At 40.3% G+C, this 24417-nt stretch overlaps 1 protein-coding gene and 1 long non-coding RNA gene across 3 annotated transcripts in view; both read right to left on the bottom strand.

Annotated features, from left to right (window-relative positions):
• The window catches only part of LOC101163480 (carboxyl-terminal PDZ ligand of neuronal nitric oxide synthase protein), a 172697-nt gene extending 161647 nt beyond the window's left edge, over positions 1-11050 (bottom strand). For both annotated transcript variants that reach the window (XM_023954384.2, XM_023954385.2), the window contains exons 1-2: positions 10594-11050; positions 10227-10298 (exon numbers count right to left, since the gene is read on the bottom strand). In XM_023954384.2, the coding sequence (XP_023810152.1) occupies positions 10227-10298; positions 10594-10698 (177 nt within the window). In that variant the 5' untranslated portion in view covers positions 10699-11050. The remainder of the gene's footprint in view (positions 1-10226; positions 10299-10593) is intronic.
• A 5822-nt stretch (positions 11051-16872) lies between these two features.
• On the bottom strand, positions 16873-17419 carry LOC105353964 (uncharacterized). The gene is made up of 3 exons (XR_013655583.1): positions 17280-17419; positions 17119-17211; positions 16873-17005 (listed from the first exon to the last, which is right to left on the bottom strand). It is a non-coding gene; the product is annotated as an uncharacterized LOC105353964 (long non-coding RNA).
• Positions 17420-24417: the final 6998 nt, after the last annotated feature.

The following is a 24417-nucleotide window of genomic DNA, read 5'->3' as shown; positions in this document are numbered from 1 at the left end:
TATTGTGTTTATAAGTAAAATATTTGTAACACATTTTCCCATCTGGTAAGTCAGATTTTACTACCAGCTAGTCTGAAATGTAGACATAGTTTACCAACCAAACACATTATCTTACATCTAGAAAGATTTTTCTAGGGACATAATTCCCACACAAATTGAAACGGATTGGGACAAAAACTTGAATTTAAAACTGGTTGTGTGAGCATATCCCTAAAAATATCAAATCAGCCTTAAAAAGAAACAGAAATACTCAAAGCCAAAAGTTTTAATATCTTTTTTTGTCTTCTCTAAATAAAAACCTCTGATGTTTGACAATGTAATTATCTGAACCAGAGGTGCACTGGGCGACAGGGGAGTAGCAGAAACATAGACAGCATTAGCACCCTCTTAGCTTGTTTAGTCTGACCCGACATGACAGCATTACTTCTCAGTGATTTAGATCCATCTGTTACAGACACGTAGAAAAAAAAACCAGAAAGCTGCTGCAGCACTGCTGCTGGATGACGTGGGATTATAGCTTGGCATGAATAATGAACAGCCGCCAAGCTTGTAGCAAACCGAGTCTGGCCCTGTTCTTATTTGGTTTTGGGCTACATAAATTGTGGCTGGGGATATAATTAACAGTGCATGCTGAGTTTTCAGTGAAAACTTCTGCTGCTGTAGGAATTTTTATAGCTACTTTTACCAAAAGTCTTTCCATACTTATAAATGGTTTAGACAGGAACACATGGATACCGCTCAAATTTTAGCTTCTGTTCTTCTTGAGGTACAGAGATAAAGTGAAGCTGCAAAAATTATATATATATATATATATATATATATATATATATATATATATATATATATATATATATTGATAGATGTTTTTTTTACTGTTGATTTATTCCAGAAATACAGAAAAAAAAGAAAAACAGCGTGCAACTGCAGGATATTTTAGATTAGCCTTGTTGTAGATGAAACCCGGAAAAGATATCTCTGATCTGCAGTCAGTTACTCAACTCAGTTTTAAAAACTCAACAACAGGGCGACGCCTTCTGGCTCCTCTCTCTCTGTGTGGGGTGGGTGGTGCCGGGCCTGGGGTGTCGGCGCCTCCGGGGGTGGGGCCCCTGGGCTGGGTGGGCCTGGCCCGTTTGCTGGGGCGGGGGCTGGGGGACAGCTGTTTGACCACCGGGGGACAGTCTACCAGCTGTCCCCAACTTACCCCCTTCCTCATATAACCTCATATTAGGGTGAGGGGGTGGGGGGTCTAGCCTGCGATGCGCCTTGGGGGGGGAGCTACTTGGCAGTGGCCCCCCTTCTATGGTTGCCGTATGGAGTGGGCCCCCCTCTTTCAGTTTTATTTGCACCTTAGACATGTAGGGTCCTTGGTAGGGGGGGTGCTTGGACATCACTGCCAGCAAGCAGCAGATGTCCTCCTAGCACCCTACCCGCCAATTTTAACCACACCTTAGACATTTAGGGCCCCTTGGTGGGGAGGGTGAGGGGACGTCACTGTGAGTAATCAGGAGATGTCCCCTTAGTGCCCTACTCGCCAATTTTAACTGCACCCCCCTTAGTACACACACCCCTCCCCCTTCAATATATACATTCCAACATAAACACACACACATGCACACACACACCCTGTCAAACACACATACACGCACACACATTTTGCAAGGAAGGTGGGACCTGGGTCCATCTGTCCCCTACCCCTTCCCTGGTGGGGGGTGCGGGCCCCTTGGCGACGGCGGCCGTGTCCCCTGGGTGCCGGCTTCCTGGGCTCGGCGGTGCTCTCTCCGCACGGTGGGGGGGTTCACATTACACCTGAGCCCGGGGTGTTCGTGTCCCTGGGGGGTGGGTCCTGGTCCTTGCTCCTGAGCCCTGGGCCCCGCCAAACTTCCAACAGTGGCCGAGCCTGGTCGGGCCAAATTTACAACAACCCTTATGGGCCCCGTTTTTTTCCCCCGGGTTCCCCCCTCCTGGGCGGGGGCGGCAGGCCCCTGCCTTGCTCCTCCCTGGACCAACCGTGGGCCGGGTGGGTAGCTGCCTGGAGTGCGGAGCGGGTCTCCCTTGGGGGGTCCTGGCTCGCACCTGGGGTTGGGGCGGGGGGATGCCCGGAACTCCTGGGTGGTGGTGGGGTGCTCATCTGGGGCTGTGGGCGTCCTTCTCCGGTGGGGCCCTGCGTTGGGTTCTCCCGGCGCGGCGGGGGGGCTGCTTTCCTGGTTGGGCTGGGGCGGCGCTCTCTTTCCCTCCGCGCCTCCCTGCTCTCTGGCTCTGGGGGCCTTGCGGCGGTCCTGCTGGCCCTGGCCTGGGTGGCGGTCTTGGTCGCCCGGGGGGTGGTTGTTCCCTGCCTGTTCCCGTGTGGCGTTGGGGGGATTCCGGCTGCCGCTGCTGCTGCGGCGGGGGTCTGGGTGTGGGGGTGGCTGGGCGCTCCTCCTTCTTTTCACTATCCACCATCCATTTTAGAAGAACATAAACACTCACCTGAACACAGGTGTTAGCTCACTTTTGCACTAATAGTTTGCATGATTGAATGAATGAAAGATTTCACACTAGTTGGTTTAAAGGCATAGGTATGCGTTTGTGAACACTATCTGTTTTGTGTACATGTTGGCATGTGGACATTTTTGCAGCTAGCAGGTGTGTTGATAACATTTGAGTGTGTGTGGACAGGCCCCGCCCTTTTTGTACTTCATTTGAACCGTACCGTAATGATAAACAACCAGTAAACCTGTCTGCTCTATGCTGCTTCATGGTCTTACCCCCCCCCCCCCCTCTCACTATCACCCTCCCCTCTCTAACGTCCCTCTCTCTTCTTCCCTTCTTTCCTTTTCCGTCCGGTCCAACACCAAAGATTTTCAAACATGGTAGAAATTAATAAAATTTGGCCTCAATTACAAAAGGGGTTTATTCAGTCATGCCTTTGGTTTGTCTGAAGATTAATAACCCCTCTTGTTAAAGTAAAATATGTCCAACACAAGAGGCCCTCAGCTCTCATCTGCCTGCCTAGCTGTTGGACAGGACAAGTAAAAAAAAAAAAAAAAAAAAAACTCAACAACAGCAGACTTTCTTTGTTATGCTTAGTTCAGAACAAAAACCGGTGTGTTCTGCACTACTTTTAGATGCACAGTTATTTTCTAAGATAGACCAAAAGCACACAGTTGGATCCATAGAATTATTTAATATTACTCAGATTTTCAGCTCTAATCCATCAAACCCATCCAGTTTTGTTGTAGCTAATGATTAATGTATGCCATTTTATCAGCTATTTTTTCTGCCAACAGTGTAGGTGCTATAGTATGCCTTAAATTGTCCATTATCCGCTACTACAACAGCTTAAAAAATGGTTGTAGAGCTGTAAAACTGGTAAATTTTATAGCTTGTTACAAACATTTTACAATGGTTACAGCCCTAAAAGCTATAGCACAGTCAAAAGAGGCTAGTTGCTGTTTAAGTTTAGTGAGTTACCACTAAAAAGGAAAAAAAAACATGGTGCACACGGTGAAAGACTAAAGCCTTAAAGCCTGTTCACACCGGGACGAATTTCGCTGTTTAACGCCTCGTGACTAAACAAAGGGCACCAATGAGAGTGTGGACACCGACGCGAAAAAACGCCTCAGGTTCGTTTTTTTTTTTTCGACGCGTCGCATCGAAATCTATTCGACCAATGAGAATGGCGCTATTGCACACGTGTCTGGAGCTTCTGAAGTTACAGTAAAACACAACTTGGGGGCGCTCAAACACAAAACTGCCTTGCTGAGCACACATACCAGCGAAGAAGATAGACGCCAAGTAGCGTCTAAACTGCCGCGGAGAAATAATGACGGACATTCTAAAACATCCCCGAACCAAGCACCAGTTGGAGCTACTGGTGCTTGAAATATTCATGTTTTCTTTGTTTGATTCTGACAAGCGCGTAAATACTTGCTCTCTTCTTCTGAGTGAAAAGCGACTTCAAGAAGCGTTAAGTTGCGCAGCGCCACCTTGTGTACAGGAGTATTTCTGTTTTACATTAAGCGTTATCTAATGTCAGGGAATGAAATTGCATGTTCGCTCGGCTCATCGTCAGCGAAAATCGCCTGGGTGTTAACACAAAAAACGTGGCGAAAAACGCTGGCGAATATTCGTTCCGGGTGTGTACGGGCCTTTAGTCCCAACTGCTATAACTCCTAGATAAGGGCTATCGGCTTGAAAAAACTGGGCAAACCTGTATGGGGCACGCAAGTGGCCCATACAAATGTAAAGGTCGTAGACCACTTGTAAGCTTGTAGAGCAAAAATGTTAATGCACGTTTTACTACGGGCATGCAGAGAGTGATAGGTAATAGTGAACAGTTACACAACATGTAGGGGATATCCATGTTGTACGAACTTTGCCTTCTTTTTTTTACCCCCGCGCTCCCCTCAAGATGCACTCCTGTCTATGACCCTCTAGAAGTCTAGATAATCCAAAAAACTTTTAGCACCGGGGTCAACCTCCTGTTAGGGGGGTATGTGACTAAGACTTTCACCATAACCATGACTAAATCTGAACCAAATAGACAACATAAAGATAACGGCTTTAATAAGCAGCCACAAACCTTTTCATTTCACAGTGTAGAGCAGTACAAAATGATTTAAAATGATTACAATTTGAAATTACTTTAAGACATAAGATGGCGTAGGGTAGTTAGAGATTCAGCTTACCGCTCCAAAGTCATATTTAATAGTGTAGTGCCTCTTTGACAAGAGACATAGAATCATGGAGGATAGAGCAGCCACAACTAATTGTATAAACAGTGTGTGGAGTTTCTGTGTACAGAGCAGATATAAAGTCCCATACAAATGAGCTTAGAATGACTCCACGGAGTCATTTAGCTGAGCTGTCACCAGCAACGGTGCCACCTCGCCACAATGATTACAGACTAATCATCTTTAAATGATACTGTAGGGACAAAGCAGCTGAAATGCAGGACTGTTCAGTTGTACCAATTTGTTTGAATTTCCTTTGATAAAACTCAGAGAAACTTTGCCAAGTCAAGTAGCCTCTAGTCTACTTCTGCACCAGTGTTTGTTGCACGGCATCTCTGCTGTACTTCTGAAGGGCGCTTCACTATTTCAGCCCTTTTGAGACGCATATAATCTTTGCACCCCATGCTGCTCAATCTTCGTACATCCAGTTAACACGGCAAAGACAGATTAATGAGAAATTAATCTCTTTAATTCACTAGAAAAGGTCTCCCCTGCTTGTAGCTAATAAAGCCGCTTCTGGGCTTGCCTGATAATCATCATACTGCGTTTCATTTAAAGGGGGAACATCGTGTAATGCAAGATCCTTCAGACAGAGTGGATTTCAAGCAACATCAAATACAATACCAGATAAGAAGGATTATGGGGGTCCTAGCCCATCAAGATGTTCATACTATGGTGAGCCTACCATTTAAAACAAATATCATTATTTCTTATTAATTTATTATTTTAAAAAAGTCAAAACGCTGCTTGATAGAGCTCTAACATTGGATTGTTAGAACTAAAAGTAGTTTGTAAATACGGTGAGAGTAATTTTAATACAGAAAGCGATGACTGATAAGGTAAACATAATTTTTTTTCCTACAATTTATAAAATTAATAGTTATTCTTCTTTTAATGTATTGGACAAAGCGTTGGCAATGGGTCTTTCAGTTATGATTATGCTGTTTTTAGGCAAAAATTTAAAAAAAACTGTCGTTTTCTAGGAAAACATTTGTACAGAGTGGCGGCAGTTCGTCAGAAACCCGCCACTGATTTGTAGGCGGTTAGCATGTCAATCTTAAATCTCCCATCATCCCCTTGTTTACATTCTCTCCCGCTAGCAGACGGCCCCTCACAACCCTAAGCTAACATTATCGGCGCAACAAAACGGCAAGAAATATTAAAGCTATCCAGCCATGCAGTTTTGAGCCAGAGGCCAGCTCAGACGAAGAAAACAAAGACGTACAAGGCTCCGTTTGTCTGCAGGTGGATGCATTGGAACAGAGCTAAGCAGACTTTGGCCCACCCGTTTCAGTTTCCAAGTCACACGTGAGAGCCTTTTCAAGCGGTATATCTCCAATCTGCTCCTGATTCAGAACATTTTCAGTAAAGTAATACGCAGACATGCAGTTTTAATCTGATTTTTTTTTTTAAATGTCTTCCATCATGAGAAAAATTGTACAAGAACATGTTAAATACAACAAAAACACAGTTTTCATTCGCCTGGGTCTTAAATAAGACAAAACAGGTAAAGTCAGCCCTAAAATAAAACTTAAACACGGAAATCTTTCATGTGTAATTTAAATCAAAGATCTAGATGATACTTGAATACTTTCAGATCAACAAATACAAAGAATTTAAACCGCTTCATTCTTTGTCATAATTTACGGGGGAGGGATGTCTACGATTGACCTGGTGACCTGGTGACCTGTCCAGGGTGTACCCTGTCTTTTCCTGACAGTAGCTGGGATAGGCTCCAGCAACCCCAAGACCCCGAAAGGAATGAAAAGGAGTTTGGAAAAGGAATGGATGGAAGAGATCAAAAGATGCAGAAAGATGATAAGATTTCTCCATTGACCTCCAAAGTTTTTAGATTTTTACATTTTTCGTTCTTATATAACTGCTATTCGTTTTTTTGCTTTTTTCATTTTATTTCCCAACTAATGACTAATCCGCGATGATCCAGTATAAACTGAGGGAAGTGACTTTAACAAAAAAAGTAACAAACAAAATAGAAAAGAAGTAGTCCGCTCTCGCACTTCACTAGTGAAGTGGACCGGCGGAGCGCGGACTTACAGCTTTGTGTTTGAGGGGAAGGGGGGGGGGGGTGCTTGGTTACATGAGCGCTATGTGTGGGAGATTTAGAACTGCGATCCGTCCCGCAGCTCTAGGGGTACAAGCAACCGAACTCAGAACCGGGTCTAAAAGTGTGTGTCTAAGCACAGCTCGGATCGTCAGCACACACACAGCGGTTTGAGCTTCAAAGCAGAAATGTCGCTCAGTCCTTAGAAAACATTCAAACAATCACGCGGATTTGTGTTTCCAGTCGTGTCCCGACTAAATAAAGGCTGATGTTATTCTTACATGTTTACGTGCAGCCAGCAAGCAGCACCACCCAAAGCTAATGTTGTTAGCCCGTGTTAGCATACTGCTAATCCTGGCTTCGTGACCACACGGATTAAAATTCAAATGATGAGCGAACAGGTGTTTCATAATAACTGTAACATTATTAAAAGCACGTTTAGAAGATCATCTCGTATTTTACCGAGCTGACATGTCAATGTATATAGCCGCTCGGCGCTGTTTAACATTGTTTTGTATTGAATTGTTACATTCAATAAAGTTTGGGGAAAAAAAGCCGCTCGGCGGAATTTATATCCTTCCGGTTTTCAAACCCTACTGCGCATGTGCGAATGATTTATTCCGATGGAAAGTGTGACCTTAGTGAACGTTTTTATATTCTGAAAACATTTTTCTGGGCCCATCTACACGGTTGGATTCTAATCCGACCATTGATTCCATCAAGATATTTTTGTCGTAACCGCGGCTTATGGTGTCGACGCGCAACGTGGCGGGGGCGTGGCATCACGATGGTGGTCTCTCCATTGGGATGTCAGTCACCCATCACGATGGACGATGATATCGTCCATCGGCACAACCCTAACAGAAACCTAAAGACAAATCGATGAAGCAGTTGTGCAAGAGGTGAAAAAAGCTCAGAGTTAGCTTATAAATATGTTTATTGCCATACAAAAAAAAAAAACACACCCAAAGCCATTGTTTTTTTCACAATTGTTTCAATATACCTGTATGCCTTATTGTTCTTTCAGCTGATCTATAAATGTCTTGGGCAAACTTCACAACACACCAGGGGAAAAGCAGCCCTTTTCTTAAAAAAAAAAATTACTTTAGGTTGTCAGAAAAATCTGCGTTCTAAAAAAAACCAAAACACTAGCACCGCTTGTGTTGACTTGAATTTTCCACACCGATTTACTTTCCTGCTGAGATACCCGTGATTCCCTTCCCCTGCGTTGTCAAACCTGTGTTAGCCCATTTTCACACATGGAGGAGGCAAACCAGAGCCCATTATATACTGCCAACAACAGCTGCCATGGCTGAACGCTGGGAGGTCCACATTTTAGTGAGGCTGCTCCTTTTAAAAAAAAAAAAAGGGCAATGAGAACCTTTCTTCTCAGCTGTGCCAACATCCAAATGTCTTGTGAGTGAGCCTCAACATCAGAATCCATCCGGCGTCGCACGGCTAAAGGAGGGCTACCAAAACACAAAGCAGGTCAGCCATCCAAGAAAAAATAAAAACATAAATCACCAGATTTGACAAGCTTGTTGTTTATCTGCTTTAAATTCCTTAAACAGAAAAAAATGAGCTGCTGTAACCCTGTGCAGCTTTGTGTGTGCCTTCATGTGAGCTTTTAGAAGGCTGCATCATGTTCTCGTGGGGACCCTCCTTCTCCTCCACAAACACCTCCACTAACATTTACATCAGACACAGTGTGCAGCCAAGTTGGCAGACCCGCTGATTAAGATTAAATCCACTTTCTGGAGCTAAAAACAACAAAAAGTGTAAATTGTGGCGTTGCACAGGCAACACAAAAGCAAGAGGGAAGAAGGGGGGGACTCACACTTCAGTACACCTCTTCAAAGGAGGCTTCAGACCTGTGATGGAGCACTTTGGAGAGCAAACCTCCTGCCGAGCGAGACTAGCACAAAACAGTAAACCGCTTTAGGAGCCAACACCATGACGATTTGAAACCAAAGCTGAGCATTTCCAGGTACACTGCATACCACTTTATGTCTTTTCTCAACCAAATATAGCAGATTTAATTCAAACCATCATTGGTTTTCAATTATTATTTAAAATCGACTAATTTAAATGTAAAAAATTAAGAAAGAAAAAAGTATAAATAGATCTGTATTATGTGGGTCAAGATACCAATGAGAACACAACACATCCATAATCATTAGAGTTTTTGTTTCTGTTGTGTAGGGCTGTCACTCACGATTATTTCAGTAGTCAAGTTGTGGGTGAGAGTTGTTGGCATGGAGTATAAGCCCGTCCCTACTTCCTCTCACCCATGCACAAAGATATGCACGTCTTTAAATCCATCCTCTTCAACCGTTGACAGAGCTCTCATTTCTTTTAGAAACATGTTAAAGATGTAAGATGGTGTGCAGCGGCTCCTCCTCGGCCTACAGTCAACCATGGCGCTGAACCCCGTATTGCTTCTGGTGGTCTTGTTAGCACTTTGCATGGCAGCTCTCCCACCATCAGTGTGTGAATGTGTCAAAGCATGGGTGAAAGGAATGCGACCAAAAGGCTTGTGTGAGGGGAAAAATCAGCTAATATTCCAGACGCGCAATTAAAAAAAATGTTTGGGGGGGAGGGGCTTACTCCACGCCAACAAGTCCCACCCACAACTCAGTTTTTAATGAACTCCTGCAGCTCTGCAGAAACAACGTTTTCAACAGAAGTTTTCAATTTGGGTTTAAAAACAGCATAATCGTGATTCAAACACCACTGGGAATGTGTTTAAAATAGTTTGAATGATGATTGGAACGGGACCTGTAATAAATGGAGTAATACTAGGATCACGGAGCCGGATTGCTCTTCAAAAGTGGGTCCGCACAGAAAAGTCTGCATAAGGGACGTTATGAAAAAAGACGGATGATACTGGCATCTTTAGATTGATTACAAATGAAGTTTTGGATTCTAGAAGACTGACACCTGAGTTATCCTTTGACTGAGAAACATGTTGCCAGATTTCCATATAAATGTAAAGACAATCATTTGACAATTTGGTAGAAGAGAATATAAATATGACTGTTTGTGAGGGGTTATACTATAAGGTCATGATTAACCAATAGAAGAAGCAGAGGTCACATATATGAACGTGCTTGATCTGCTATGATGAGATAAAGAAACTAAAGTTATAGTTGTAAGGAAAATCAGCTGAGGCATCATATTTGTTGTTCTCACCATCTGAAGTATACTCAGGATCTTTTTTTTTTAAATCTTATTTTGGCATTTGAATCCCAGTTGGAAAGAGTGAATTGATGAAAAAGATAGAAAATGTGTTTCTGAAACACTAAAAATTTACCCCTTAATCCTGTAATATATATGGGAGGAATTAAGCATGCATTAATATTGTTTAGACACTTCAGCACTTTTCTGAAGTGAGCGTCGATTGTAGCAAAAGCTAAAGTTTTCTGGAGCGTTAACTTTTTGTCTTCACTCACCCGGATTCGTCTCATCGCAGCCACGATCTCCACCCGGCTGCTCGGCCGCGTCACATCCAGACTGCCGATGTACTGCGGGTGGAAGGGGTGAAACGTGACAGGTACAGCACATTAATGCCTCAAACATTATGTTTCCAGTTATCCTGACTCAAACTGCACCTGAACCATGCAGCTTTAACCTCCAGCTAACTAACAACTTCAGCTACTAACTAACTAAGCTAGCAGAAGTTTCGGACTTCTTTTCTTTCATTTTTTTCTGGAGTTTTTTTTTTTTTTTTTACTCGAAACTTCTGTGCCAGACACGTTCGTGTCGAAAGGCGGACATTGGAATGGAACGAGTTCCGTTTCAAGAGTTTGTATTTTTCACCTTTGCCTCGAAGTTGATTCCATGCTGGAACGCTTCCTCGTTGTGCAGCGGGATCCTCAGGTCGTGTCCATCATCCACCAGGTTGTATTTGGTCTTCGCAGGCATTCTCCAACTGTGTGTGTCTTTTATTAATCCAATCTTCCAGGGGAACTCGGGAGTACAAACCAGGCCGATTTGATTCAAAAAAATCCGGGTGGTAAGCGATCCTGTACATCCACTCACTGGCTCCACATCGCAGCAAAAGCTCCCACTGCGCCTCAGCGGCGGTGCTACCAACTTCCCAGGTACTCCGGCGAACTGCTATCCCGCTAAAAGCTCCGCGAAGCCGCGCTGATCACACGCGTTGGACAGGCGTCACGCGCGCGCGGACCGTGTTTTCCTGACTTTTTCTGTTCTGAATGTGGAAGTTTGTCGGCTCTGCCTCCGGATCTGGACTCCCCGCCCCCGCCCCCGCGGTACGGAAAGAGGGCGTGATTGGAGGAGTCGGGAATCCCACCTGTTTCCATTGAAAAACGGAGGCGCCGTGGGGGCGTGGCTTACCGGCTATGTACCTGCCTCTTTCTCCTCCCCCTCCTTCTTCTTCATATACATAAGAAAGAAAAAAACAGCCTGGACGATTCCCATTCAAATTTTTGTCATACCTGTTCTTTGTCAATACGTAACGTACTTACTGGTCAGTGAGGACAATAAAATTAAAAAACATTTAAAATAATTTCTCAATTACCAAATATATGTATATTTAGGTCATATTTATTTAGAGGTTTGTTCTTAAATCAAGTAAAGTGCCAGAAAACTCAAGGGTGTAGACTTCATAAACATCTGGTCCAGATTTCAAGGACAATGCTGCCAACTAGCGATTATTTCTGGTATTACATCGATGCAATTTGTGTTAAAGCCCTTTCTCATTTCACTTTGTTCTCTTTCACTAAGAATGAAATGTAAACTTATCTTCTTTCTCTTTCGGCTTTTCCCATCAGGGGTCGCCACAGCGAATCATCCTTTTCCACCTCACTCTATCATGAACATCTTCTACCCTAACATTAGCCAACTTCATGTCCTCTGTCAAGACATCCATGTATCTCCTCTTTGGCCGTCCTCTTGCCCTCCTGCCAGGCAGCTCCATCTCCAACATCCTTCTACCAATATATCCACTATCCCTCCTCTGAACATGTCCAAACCAAACCAAATGAAATGTAAACTTATATTTTCAGAAAATGTGGTCAAGACTTTTTCTAAGTCATTGCATACATTCTATAGCTTCTATTTCGTGGTTTATGTACATTTTTATATTTTGCACATATTTTTGCAAATAACAGTCAATTTTTTTATCATATTGGTGTCTTTATTGAACTGATATGGTGACTGCTTTTAATCTCACTGTACATATGGACAATTACAATAAATAATTACATTATCCATGTTAGTGGGATAAAGATAAAGTTTTATATGATCATTCCAACATTTACCAGCCCAAGGCAAAACAAATTTTTGTCCACTTTGATCTTTTAGATTTGACTTTAATTGTAAATATTGTAGCTTTACATATATCAGTTCAAAATCATAGACATCATTTTTCTTTGTTTTGCTTGGGACCATTTTTCAGATTTTTGTTTTCTTTTGAGCTAGATGGGAATACGTTGCTTTACTAATGTCCCCCCCACTGAAAGATTGGAATAGAACAGCTTCCTTCATCCGTTAAAGCCAGAACATTTGAAGATGAAGCCTAAAATACTAAATGAATGAAATTATGTTTTATGAGGAAAATGTGTTGCCTTTCAAAGTCTACTGCTCATAAACACTTCAAATACTTCATCCAAATGCCGTTTTACATAAGCAGACCCCTGAGATGTCAACTATTTTGTTTCTGGTGTCCTTAGACAGCTCTTTGGTCTTGGTCAGAGTGGAGTTTGGAGTGTGACTAAAGTTGTGGACAGGTGTTTTTTTATATAAATAACTAGTTCAAACAGGTGCCATCAATACATATAATGAGTGGAGGACATTGGATCCTCCAACAGAAGAAGTTACAGGTCTGTGAGAGTCAGAAATTTAAAAATTTGAAAATTACAGGCTTCTCTCATTGTTTAAAGTGGGTGAACTTGCAAAATTGGTACTTGACCAAATACTTTTTTGCCTCACTGTATAATGTATAGAAAATAAAAAATTGTTAAAAATATCCAGAGATCTCAAGGCCCACCGATGTTAAGCACGTTATGACCCATTTTATTGCTTTAACGTCGAGAGACCAGCTATATGGCCAGAATCCACATTCATGCATTCACATTCAACACAGTTGTTATGTATTTATAATAAGGCATGGGCCATCCGTGCTCCCTGGAAGCAGAGATGCATTGCTTGTCTGGCGGGCAGAGAAGGGGAAATGGGGCAGAACAAATTCATATTCTCACCACCTCTTAGAAAGATATAGTCGCTACTCCTAATAGTATCCTTAGGGAAGAGCTCCATCTGATTCAGCCAGGATGCCGTTGGTTCAAAACTGGCATGTCATCCCGCATTCAGCTGTTGCTTTGATATGGAACTGAATGCAGGAAAATTAGAAGCAATCCCACAATTCATTTGAATATGCATCATTATTTAGCAAGGTTATTTAAATGGTGGAGATGATGCAACATTAAACTGACACATTAGGGCCAAAAAGTGAGGAGCTCTCATAATTTCAACTATCACCATGAGGTCTGCAAATGACTCACACTTTTTCCATTTTTTTTTTTAATATACAAGCATACTGAGAATGTGTTGATACAAAACTGGTACAAAACCTCTCTTGTTATTACCTTGTCACCCATAGTTAACTGGCAGACAGGGCAGCTGGTGTCTCTGCATGAAGATCAAAACCCCTCATTGGGACCCCATGTTTTCTTAAGGCTCTTTTGAAAGAATAGGTGGTGGCCTAATCCTCGCATGGTCATCTAATACATGTGATCTGATGATCAGGACTCTGGTTTTAATACATAAACTCCCTACATAAAGCTGGTTTTGGAGATTAGTGTAAAAAACACAGCATGGTACCATTTTAAAACCACAATGAAGCATATGTCACTAAGATAGCAGGGGGCATTGCTATGGGATTACAAGAGACTGTCATTTCTGTGACAAAACTTTAATAATACTTTAATCATTTCTTTTACTTGAAGCTCATGAACAGGCAACATTTTAACACATTTTATCATAAAAGGACTTTAAACAGACTGAAAAAAAAATGTAAGGATAACACTTTTGTAACTGTAATAAAAAAGAATCCTGTAAATTCTGAATAAAACCTTATCTACCTCTGTGCCGGTTCCAAGCCCGGTTTGAGAAGGTTGCGTCAGGAAGGGCATCCGGCGTAAAACATTGCCAAATTTACCATGCGATTTGTTCGCTGTGGCGACCCCTGATGGGAGAAGCCGAAAGTGGAAAAAAAAAAAAAAAAAGTTTACAAGCATTTTTTTTTTTGCTTTCTTCATGAAAGATTCATAAAACACCTCAAGGTCGCCACAAGTAAAAAAAAAGAAAAAAAGAGAGGCAAAAATTATAGAAGTGTCAAACAAATGCACAATTCCATGCTTGGGATTCACAGGGTGAGCATTTTAATGGAAGAGTAACATTTGTTTTTTTTCCTTTCAGGGTGATAATAAGTCACAGCAACACACATTTATAAAACTGTGAAAAAACTATTGTGAATCTTATAGAAACATAATAACAATGCATCTGTTTAAATAATTAGTAATACATATCTTTTAAACATTGGAACTTGTAGTTTTTTTTTGTTTATTGTCACCTATGATTGCTGTGGATACTTTAGTGAGGAGGAAGTCATACTTGTGGAAGTTTTTTTAATGTTAATGAGTGGGGCTTACTTCTATCTCACAGACAGGTAGATAGACTTAAACATACTTTATACTTCATACATCATTTAGCAGGATTTAAGTGAACAAACTTCTCCACAACTTGTTACACATCCCTTTATATTTTGGTTAAACATCTTAAAACTCCAGTGTCACCATAGCATATCTATGCTGAAATGCTTTTATCATGGTATGTTTGTCCAGGTCACAATGACATGTCAGGGGTCGGCTTATGTAAAATGATATTTGGCTGGATGATTTTTTTTTCCTTCAATGTTAGTAACTTCGCAATCTAACAGTCCATAAATGGACAAATGGCTCAGATCTACAGACCTGCTGTCGCCATGTGTGATAGTGATATCTTAGTCAGTAAGCACAAACACAAACGTTTTATAAGGGGGGGGGGGGGGGGGGGAGTCTTTGGATGGATGGCAAATGAGAGCAGCAGAGTGGAAGGCCGTTACGAATGAAGGGATATATATTTCAAAGCCTTTTATAATTGTTATTAATAAAAAAAACAGCAGTTCTTTCAGCTAAGGTGCTGTTTCTAACGCATAAAGAAGCTTGTATGATTTCTTAACCCTTGACCCCTGAATTTATCTCCAAATATGAAAAAAATGTTTTTGTATCCAAGTAAAGTTGAGATAGTAAATTTGACAATAGCACATACAAAAGATTTAATTTTAGGTTTGTCGCAAATAGTTGTAAACAAGAGCAGAATGATGCGCCGCCTCTAAACCTTTTTCTAAGAGCAACTAATGCTTGAAAATGGTTCCTAGGTACATGTATATATTTAAAGTAAATCAACCGAGAGTGGAAGAATACAGATGGTATTTTGGGTGCATTTTAAGCTAAACTAGTTTGAGACGAAAGCGCCTCTGTTGGCATCAAGGGGTCTTTGTTAATGTTGACTCAAAAATTGGGGTGGGAAGAGAGGGGGCAAAGCTTTCTGACTCTCCCCTTGACACCCTGTAGCTCTGCCCTGCTCTGTTCTATACACTTTAGAAGTTTTTCGTTTTAAATATTGATCAACCCGTTTTCTTTTGCCTTGTGTGCGTTACCTCTTGGCCAGGACTCCCTGGAAAAGAGGTTTATAATCTCAATGGGACTTTCCTGGTTAAATAAAGGTTAAAAAGAAAAAAAAAGATTACAACTATGGCACTGTTTTAACAGACAAAAAATCTATATATTTTTATGATATTTGGTGTTAAAGAGCATAACTTGGATCATAGCATTTTCATTCTATCTTTAAACTGCAGAAACTCCAAACCTTCTAGTAAGTCATTTTAAAAATCTGCTAGTACGCCTTCACTAAAGATAACACTCTAAAAAATTGACAAAAGTGAAGACATGGACAAGAATTTGACTAAGTAAACTGACCCAAATCTGCTACAAACTGGGTAAAATAATGTATAATAAATGTAGTTTGGTGACAGCTGAACAAACCAGTCTCTCAATGGCAGGAATAAATACACTAACCTAAAGGGGCTAAATCTAGTTTTTAAGTTAAATGATAAATAAGCAGACTAATTCAGTATATCTTATCAAATTATACGATATACCATGGCCGAGAGTAACACTGATACTGTACCAGATAGCAATAGCTGTATCAATATAAACAAAATGCGATAACCAAGTAAATTTCTTTGTTTTTTATTTTGGATTGTACAGCAAATCTGGATCACACAGGTATCATAAAAAAACTGCACTGTCTTTCAGTTTCACTTATCAGAGGATAAGGTAGTTTTTAAACAAATAAAGACATGCTGTGGTTGAATGAATTACAAATTCAGTTTCAGGAGCAAAGGCAAATGAAAACAGACACGGGAAATTTCATCCATTCTTTTACTCTGACTGGTGTGTTTGAGGGAAACCAACACTTGCTGCTGAACACATGACAGAAATGCGTTTGAGAAAGAGCTGAGTAACATCCAACACATGTTTGAATAAAACCATTTCACTCATTTGACTCTTTTACGAAATGTAAATCCACCTCACCTCTCAGCAGAAGAAGCTGGTGCTAATTTAAAATGATCATTCTTTGACTGGTCACCCCTGAAGGGCACACAGCACTGAGTTTCTGAGGAGGCCTGATAGAAAAAAAAATATTTCTTTCATTCCAGCTTTTGAATTAGTCAGCAGGTTTTCTATTCTAACATCTCTGCTCTCTTTGAGAAACTCAGAAGACATAACTGAAAAATCTCATCACACGCAAGATGCTCCAAGTGAGCCTGATCAGATAGATTAAGAACTGAACCAAGTCATTCACCTAAAAACAATTGATCATCTGAACTATTATCCTTTAACTCTGACAAACACTTACTGTTGGTGTAGATTATCAGTCATTCAGGTCATGATGAAATGAAAAAGTTCTAAAAAATGTAGACGTTTTTGGTTTGAAGTCTTCAAAACCAAAAACTTGATCTAGTTGAATGTTTTAGAACCTTTTCACAAACACTCACTGTTTCACTCCTGAACTGATGCCTTTGAAGTTAGGATTCACATCCTTCGACCTGTGACTCCTGAAGGACACACAGTTGGGTTCACATTCTGGTCCAGGTTGGTTCCTGGGAAGAATGAGGGTTTCTGGTGTGAGTGCTGAGCTCTGACATAGAAAAGTCATCGACAGATGTTCATCTCACCACTGAGTTTGGATCTGGCGCTCACATTCCCCACTCACTGTGCTTTTAGATGGAGGGACTCCTTCCTTCCTTTCTGTCCTCACACTGATCCATGCTGCTGGATTCACTGGATTCACATGTTCCACCATCATCTGCAGAGGAAAAACACACTGATCCTCATTCACATCATTGCAAATGGATAATCTGCTTCTGCACTGACTGGTCCTTCTTTTGTGCTGTCTTTCAGGATCGGGTGGAAGTGGTCAGGCAGCAGTGGGAGTCAGAGGAAACTTCCATCAGCTGCTGCACTTCTGCTCTGACTCCACATGATGGAGACACATAGCTCCAGAAGCACACACGGACCAACATCTAAAAGTGGCCCAAAAAAAGGAGCAAATCAAGCAAAACAGACAATAATACTAAAATGAGGTGAAAATAAAAGAAAGACAAAATGCTCCGCTCAAAGTTTCAACAGACAGTTTCAGCAGAACGTTATGAGGTCAGAACAGTCTCATAATTCAGAATTGCACACACTCCGAGTCACAAATGCACACACTTCGATTCACGTTGATTCGGATACAGATTTGGCAGAACAAGAAGGTTTGTGACTCAAAAAGGAAACATGAACTCTAAAGTTCATTATGGTTTGCATTTCTGATTGAAGCTTTTTCTTCTGTGTGTGTTATAAAGTTTTTAAAAAAAGCAGCATTCAGTTGATCTGTCTCAATCTAATAAATCGTATGTTTCCTTTATGTAAACATCAAGTAATACTCTGTAAAGCTGGTGTAGACAAAGTTTAAGACAAAAAACAAAGCTTAGTTTCCTCAAAAAGCTGAAGAAGAAGAGTCTTCATTACAGTACAATCACCATTTCTGTGTATCTTCTCTTGTCAAGAACAACTACTACCTACCTCATGTTGTTTCACTTCTTGATTTTTATAGGAACAGCAACATTTAAGAAAGTTAAATGCATCACATCACTTCTGGTTTCTGAAACACACCAAACCACTGAAGGGTCCTCAGGATTTGACCCGCTGTCTGTAAAAACAGAGAAGATCAAAATTCTTTTGGATCTTTGCACTTCAGTCTCTTCTCAGCTCATCTTTCCTCTCTGTTCTAGATCCAAAAAGTCTGATCAGATCATTCAATCTGAATTTTAGGAGTAGGAAGTGAAACCAGATTCACACAGACACAAAAAGTTGCGTCATGACTAGCATTAGGACAAAGCCGAAACTGGAAGCCGTCCCATAATTTGACTGTACAAAAAGTACTTTACTTTTATATATTTTAAAAGTGATACGTGGAAATGAGCAACAAATAGATAGGACCAAATATGTATAATAAATAGTATAAAATACAAAAACGAATTAAAAAAGCTGTTAATTGTAAAGAAAGTGACTAGCTGTTTGTAGTTTTCTGAATATGTGTGACCAGTTCCAAAATCTTGTCTTGGCTGCATGGACCTGAAGGAATGGTTAAGGTCAGGGTCACAGTTACGGTCAGGTCAATACATGCATGTGACCAACATCAACATTTAGCCTTGGACGGACTTAATAGACGTGCAGGAATTGCAGCAGCATGCATCTTGGCTGCACATATTACAAGTGGTCAGCAAGAATTTCCATCGGGTTTTGTGTTTGGTTACATGTAAATATATGCAATTATCAGATTTACAATTTGCTGCTGTCTATCACCAAAAGATGTGTCCATGACATTGTAAGACATTGGATCTCTTTCATTCAGTTAGTTTTGCAAGGTTTTTTTTGTTGCTTTTTGAATGACACCTTTTTTTAGACTAGTTAATTTTTTCATCTTCTCACAGGTGGATCGCAGAGCTAAGTCGCCATTGTGGTCAAATGCACTCACTGGGAGTAATACGTTTTGTTTTGTTTGAATTTATTTAAAAGTAATTATTTTTTTAATTAAATTGGTTCCTCTGAGAAATCTCATTTTAATTTTGACCAAATACAATAACCATTTAAAATGTGTCACCAGTTAGTAAAAACAAGAAGTCAGAAAGTTGGGAACTAATATCTTTGACTTTGCTCAGATCAAGAAATGTCAGGGACTGGTTGTGTAGGACCCAACATACAGAAGCTCAGACCTGCATAAAATGAAACATGACAAAACTAGCACAAGAATGGCAGAGCAAAGCAGATGACCTAACACACTTAAATGCACTGAGGGCAATTAACTGAAATGAAGACAGCTGAGGATCATGATAAACCTGAAACTAGTGGGGACTGACAAAGGCCGCATTTACACTGCAAGTCTAGATGCCCACATCCGATTTTCTGACTATGTCCGATTTCTTTGATGACCCGCTTACATCATCTTTTAAAAGTGACCCGTATCCGATTTTTGCATTCACACTATACAATGCTGAAACTATCAATCGTAGACGTTCTGATGACTATGTAGCAGCATTTCCGACTTCCGCGGACCTGAAAACTGACCGCAGGGATTTAAAAAAAAATGTGTGAGCAGGCCCTTAATAATAATCATAACAGTGATAAAAGCACATTTAGAAGATGCGTATTGGTCCGAATGGCAAACGTTTAGCATGGCGAAACCCTCCCCTCTATGTTGTGTTTCTTTTGTTTGACTGCGGTTGTCATGGAGGCAACGCAGCGACGGAAGGAGGCGTTGCCTTGGGCGCTCTAGGATGAGGCTGGACGGGGATGCGCAGGAGAGGAAAAAGGAGGGCTGCTCTGCCGGCTTATGTGCTCTCTCTGAGTTTTGAATGAGGAAATGTTTGCAGACGTTGTTCTGTACTAACAGTTTGATCCAAGCAAAGAAATAAATGGCTTCTAGCCTGTTCCAGAGCAACAGTGTCCCGTTTCATTAGTTAATGTTTATGTCCCGACCAGGACCGGACCCAAAATAACAGCGGTTTCCGACCACGGTCTGAAACCTGAGGCTGAAAGGCAACACGCTGATGGGGCTCCAGCTGTCCTCGAACAGCAAGATCAGCGCACAAAAGCACCTTAATAAGTCGTGATCTCAGTTGGCGGTGTCCTGAGTTGACGTCACTGACGTACGACTCGCATTTACTGGGGAATATCCGATTTGTCAGCTTACATGGCACACGCAAATGCTCGTATCTGATTCGTACCCGATTTATTTCCACATATGAATGAGGCCTGAATCCGATCTGAGAAAATCGGAATCCGTGCGCTTTTGTCCTGCTTACACGTTCACTGGTCATATCCAATCTGTGCCACATGAGAGGAAAAAATCGGAATTGGGTCACTTGAACCATGCAGTGTAAATGCGGCCAAAGAGACAAGACCAAGCAGAATATGACCAAAATCATGACATAACTGACAAAAACCAAACCAAAGTCTACAAACCCTGAGCATTTTTTCTTCTTCATTAAGTTAAAGGATTGAGGCAGTTAGGATGGACGTTCTACCCAGAATTCTTTTTTTACAGCAATTGCTGCAAAAGACTTATCTCCACTGTTAGACAAGTTGTGTTTTTCCGGGCTATGACCCAGCATTATAATAATGCTTTTTTTTTAAATAAATTTTTTTTTTCCTTTTTTTTTTCCGGTTCCGGGTTACACAGCAGGACGCGTGGCGTGCCTCTCTGCGAATACAACTATCTTCAAATTACTTAAAATGTTGATTTTCTCCAAAAAAGAGAGCTGACCATGCCCCCGAAGAAAACCCAGGAATACGAAGACCTCAAAAAGTCTCTTGACATTATTCAAGAAACGCTGAAAAGTTTTATAGACCCCAAGTGTCCGCTAAGCTAACGCCACTTTGGGAAATGATGGAAGAGTTCCGAAGATTTCGAGCTCAAAACGAGCAGCGAGAAAACCGGGTCGAGATTCTGGAGAAAAGACTGGACGATGTGGATCAGCAAGTAAGGATGAATAATGTCATTCTCACTGGAGTACCAATCGAGCCTCGAGCGAAGCTAACAGCAGGAGCTAGCACTGCTAATGCTAGCGCCAGCGTAGCTAGCAGTGCTAATACGGAGATCGGTGGAGAGTCTCTGGTACTCCAAATGGAAACATTTCTCACATCTAAAGGGATTTCCCTGGATCTCAATACCATCGAGACCTGCCACCTGCTCCCCAGGAGAAAGGAGACGGATAAACCAGCGATCCTCATTAGGTTTGTGAATCACAAACACAAGCTAGCTTTGATGACCCAAGGGAAAGACCTGAAAGGTTTGGCTGCTTATCTGAACGACCATCTGACCAGTAGGAATGCTGAAATCTGAAAACATGCACGGCTTCTCAGGAAGCGTAAGCAGATTGAGAACATTTGGGTTAAAGGCTGCAGGATTTACGTCAAACCGATTGGTCCACCGGACCGGGCCAAGGTTCTGGTTGTGAACACCATGAAAGACTTTGAAAAGTGTTTAATCACGGTCGTCTGAAACAACATGGAGTAATAAACAACAGAGCCAAATAATTTCAGGAAATATGACACGTGGATTCATCACTTTCTCTGTATGTCTGACGTCACCTGAATAACAGCAAAGTTCTGACCTGCAGACAACTTGACCTCAACTTTCACCGCAGCTGATATCAGCTGAAGAAGGATATGGACCTGAATCTAATGTCTGCAGACATAACATCGAAGAGAACTATTAACTGTTTTGAACCGAGAAGATCAGCTGTCATTCAGCCGAAGAAGAAATACCAACCTTGGACAATCGACAGATTATGGACCCTTTTTATTTTTTCCCTTACAGCATTACTTTATTATATAAAAAAAATAAAAATAAAAATACAAAAAAAAATATTAAAAAAAGTAAAACAAATGATTAATCACTTATTGAAAATCGTTAAATTGATTGACTTTTAATGATATTACTTCACTTGCTCCAAAAATTGATAAATTGATTTAAAAATCTTTCCTAATGTAGCATAATTTTGCACATGTTTTTAACTTTTGATACTTGATTAAATTTTGCTGTGAAAATTCCTGAAACACTGTTGTGTCTACTTTACTGATATAGTGTTATGTTTTATTCATATGAATGACTTTTATAAGTAACATAATCTGCATATATATCTGCATTTTCCATGTTGATTTCTAAAATAGTTATTTTTGGCGTAATACTTAAGTAATTCATCTTTGGCATGTGCTTTATCAATACCTTATGATTCTTAATTCTGTCTGATAGAAGCTAGGAACCGGATATTGATAAATCATGTAACAAAATGGTTATAGTATAACGGGGTGGGATTATATAAGTTTGCTTCCTTCCACTCCCTTTCAAGCAATATTTATTAATATGTCTAATTATCCTAAGTTTGATTAGTTACTGTATGAATGTATAACTGATGATTATATTGCTTTTGTGTATTATTTCGACTTAATTGCTTGAAATAAACCATTTCAATTCAATTCAAATTCAATTCAAACACAGAGCTATGATGTGTAACTGTTTTTGTGAAAAATTGTTTTCCTTTTTGGGGTTTGTTTTCTGTTGTTAATTCTTTGTGTGGTTGGACTCATTTTACTCATCAAACTATCATTTTTCTGCTTCTTTATAATAGACAACAGAACATTTTTTTTGTTTTGTTTTTGTTTGAGATGCCTGTCAGCAAGTGTTGCTGAAGTAAAGTTAGAATTCTTCTTCTATGAAATTTCAGAGACATCCGTAATTCTGCAATGAGCGTTTTTTTCTCTGCAGCAAATTCAATTAGTATACACTGCAGACTATTTGTAGTCATAAAGGCTGGAGGTACAGGGAACTGGAAAATCTTTAAAACAGAGTCTTGCGTATTTCTTAAAAGGAACTCCAAAAGGTTTATAGACAAATCTAGCTGTAAAGAGTGCCATCAAGTAGACACACATTGAAGTGTTATTTGAATCCATTGGTTCCTGAATCTTTTTCTTCTTGTTTTTAGCCTATGCCATTCCAATCAATCCAGTCTAGTGTGCGACTACAACTGTTATTCCTCATCTTTATTGACAGCTGGAAAAAATATCAAAAAAACATTATGGGTTTTTATTTAGACTAGTTCTCCCGTTGTAGTTTGTTCATTCTCTGAATTGTTGTACATTGACCTACTGTCTGTCATGTGTGATGAATATTTCCGGCTTTAGTGTATAAAAGTGTCAAAGAAAGAACACAAATATGTTGTGCTGGGACTAGATTTGACTCAGAAATCCATCCCATCAAGAACCCAGAGCCCTTGTAATAAATGAGAGCAATGACAAAACATTGTGGCACTCACAAGCCAAAAAAACAAACAAAAAAACTCTTCCCAATTAATTAAATCAATAATAACTCTAAAGAAAGCAGCAGAATCATTTAGACCTCAGAGCTTTAAGATAAGACTCTTCCAGAAACACTTTGTCACAATTTGACACTTGACTTTATTTACGTGCCTCAACTTCTGAAATGTTTTTTTATAAACCTTCTTCTGATTAAGATTATAGTAGTGATTTGTAATATTTAAAACATAAAAACTAATTAGATTTAAACTTGAGATGCTTTAACTTTAAAAGGACAAGCCTAGCATTTTGCAAGGAAATGTGCATGTACCTTTTCAAAACATCTTTTTGATGTTTAAAGTTTTGTGAGGAACTTTTAAATCTTCCAGTATCACAAGTGTGCTGTATTCAAGGACTGGCAAAAAGCTCTGACTTTTGGCCTTTTGGACTGTTCCACCCTTTTTTAGCTATTCAAATGACCAAAAAAAAAACATCACAAAAAGAAAATTTACATTTCTATTTGTATTAACTTTATATAATTATTCATTTCATATTTGTCATACACATTTCTGAGACCACAATCTTATAAACATGATCCAAACCTTCCTCAAAACCTCTTGTTTATAATTTGGTCCAGGATTTTGTGCTGTAGTTCATTGTCATTCCACTAGGGGCAGTAGAACCCCCCCCCCCCCCCCCCCCCCGCTGCTTATTTCAAAATGGCTGCTTCCGTTAAATCTCAAAAACACTTATGGCGGGAAAAGGTTTAGCTAGTTTTCAAAACTCAATAAATCATCATTTATGTATTTTTAGTGGTTACTTGCTGTTTTGAAAGAATGAAAAACTTCATACAGTTCCATCATCTTAAAAATTAGTGTATCAAATAAGGGTAAATAAAGTGCTTTTTTTCCTTAACACTCATGTCATTATTTTTCATCTTAAACAAACATTGTTGTGAGCAAAACCTTACCAAATCACAGAATATCTAATACTTCATACTATCTATAGCTCATAGAAACATTATCATTTTGCAATTTTCTATGTGGAACTGATCAAATTTTAAAAAAAACATAAATATTCCAATGAAATATGAATTTGCTGTCAATACTTTGATGTAATGGGCTTTACAGGGCTTAGGATTTTTTTTCTGTGTTTGTGCATAATTATGCCACAG

The sequence above is a fragment of the Oryzias latipes genome, chromosome 4 (assembly GCF_053564925.1).
Source record: "Oryzias latipes strain Hd-rR chromosome 4, Olatipes_Hd-rR_3.1".
In the NCBI taxonomy this organism is placed as follows: Eukaryota; Metazoa; Chordata; class Actinopteri; order Beloniformes; family Adrianichthyidae; genus Oryzias; species Oryzias latipes.
Note: the sequence above shows the minus strand (reverse complement) of the source record. Positions and strands in the feature narration are given on the sequence as shown.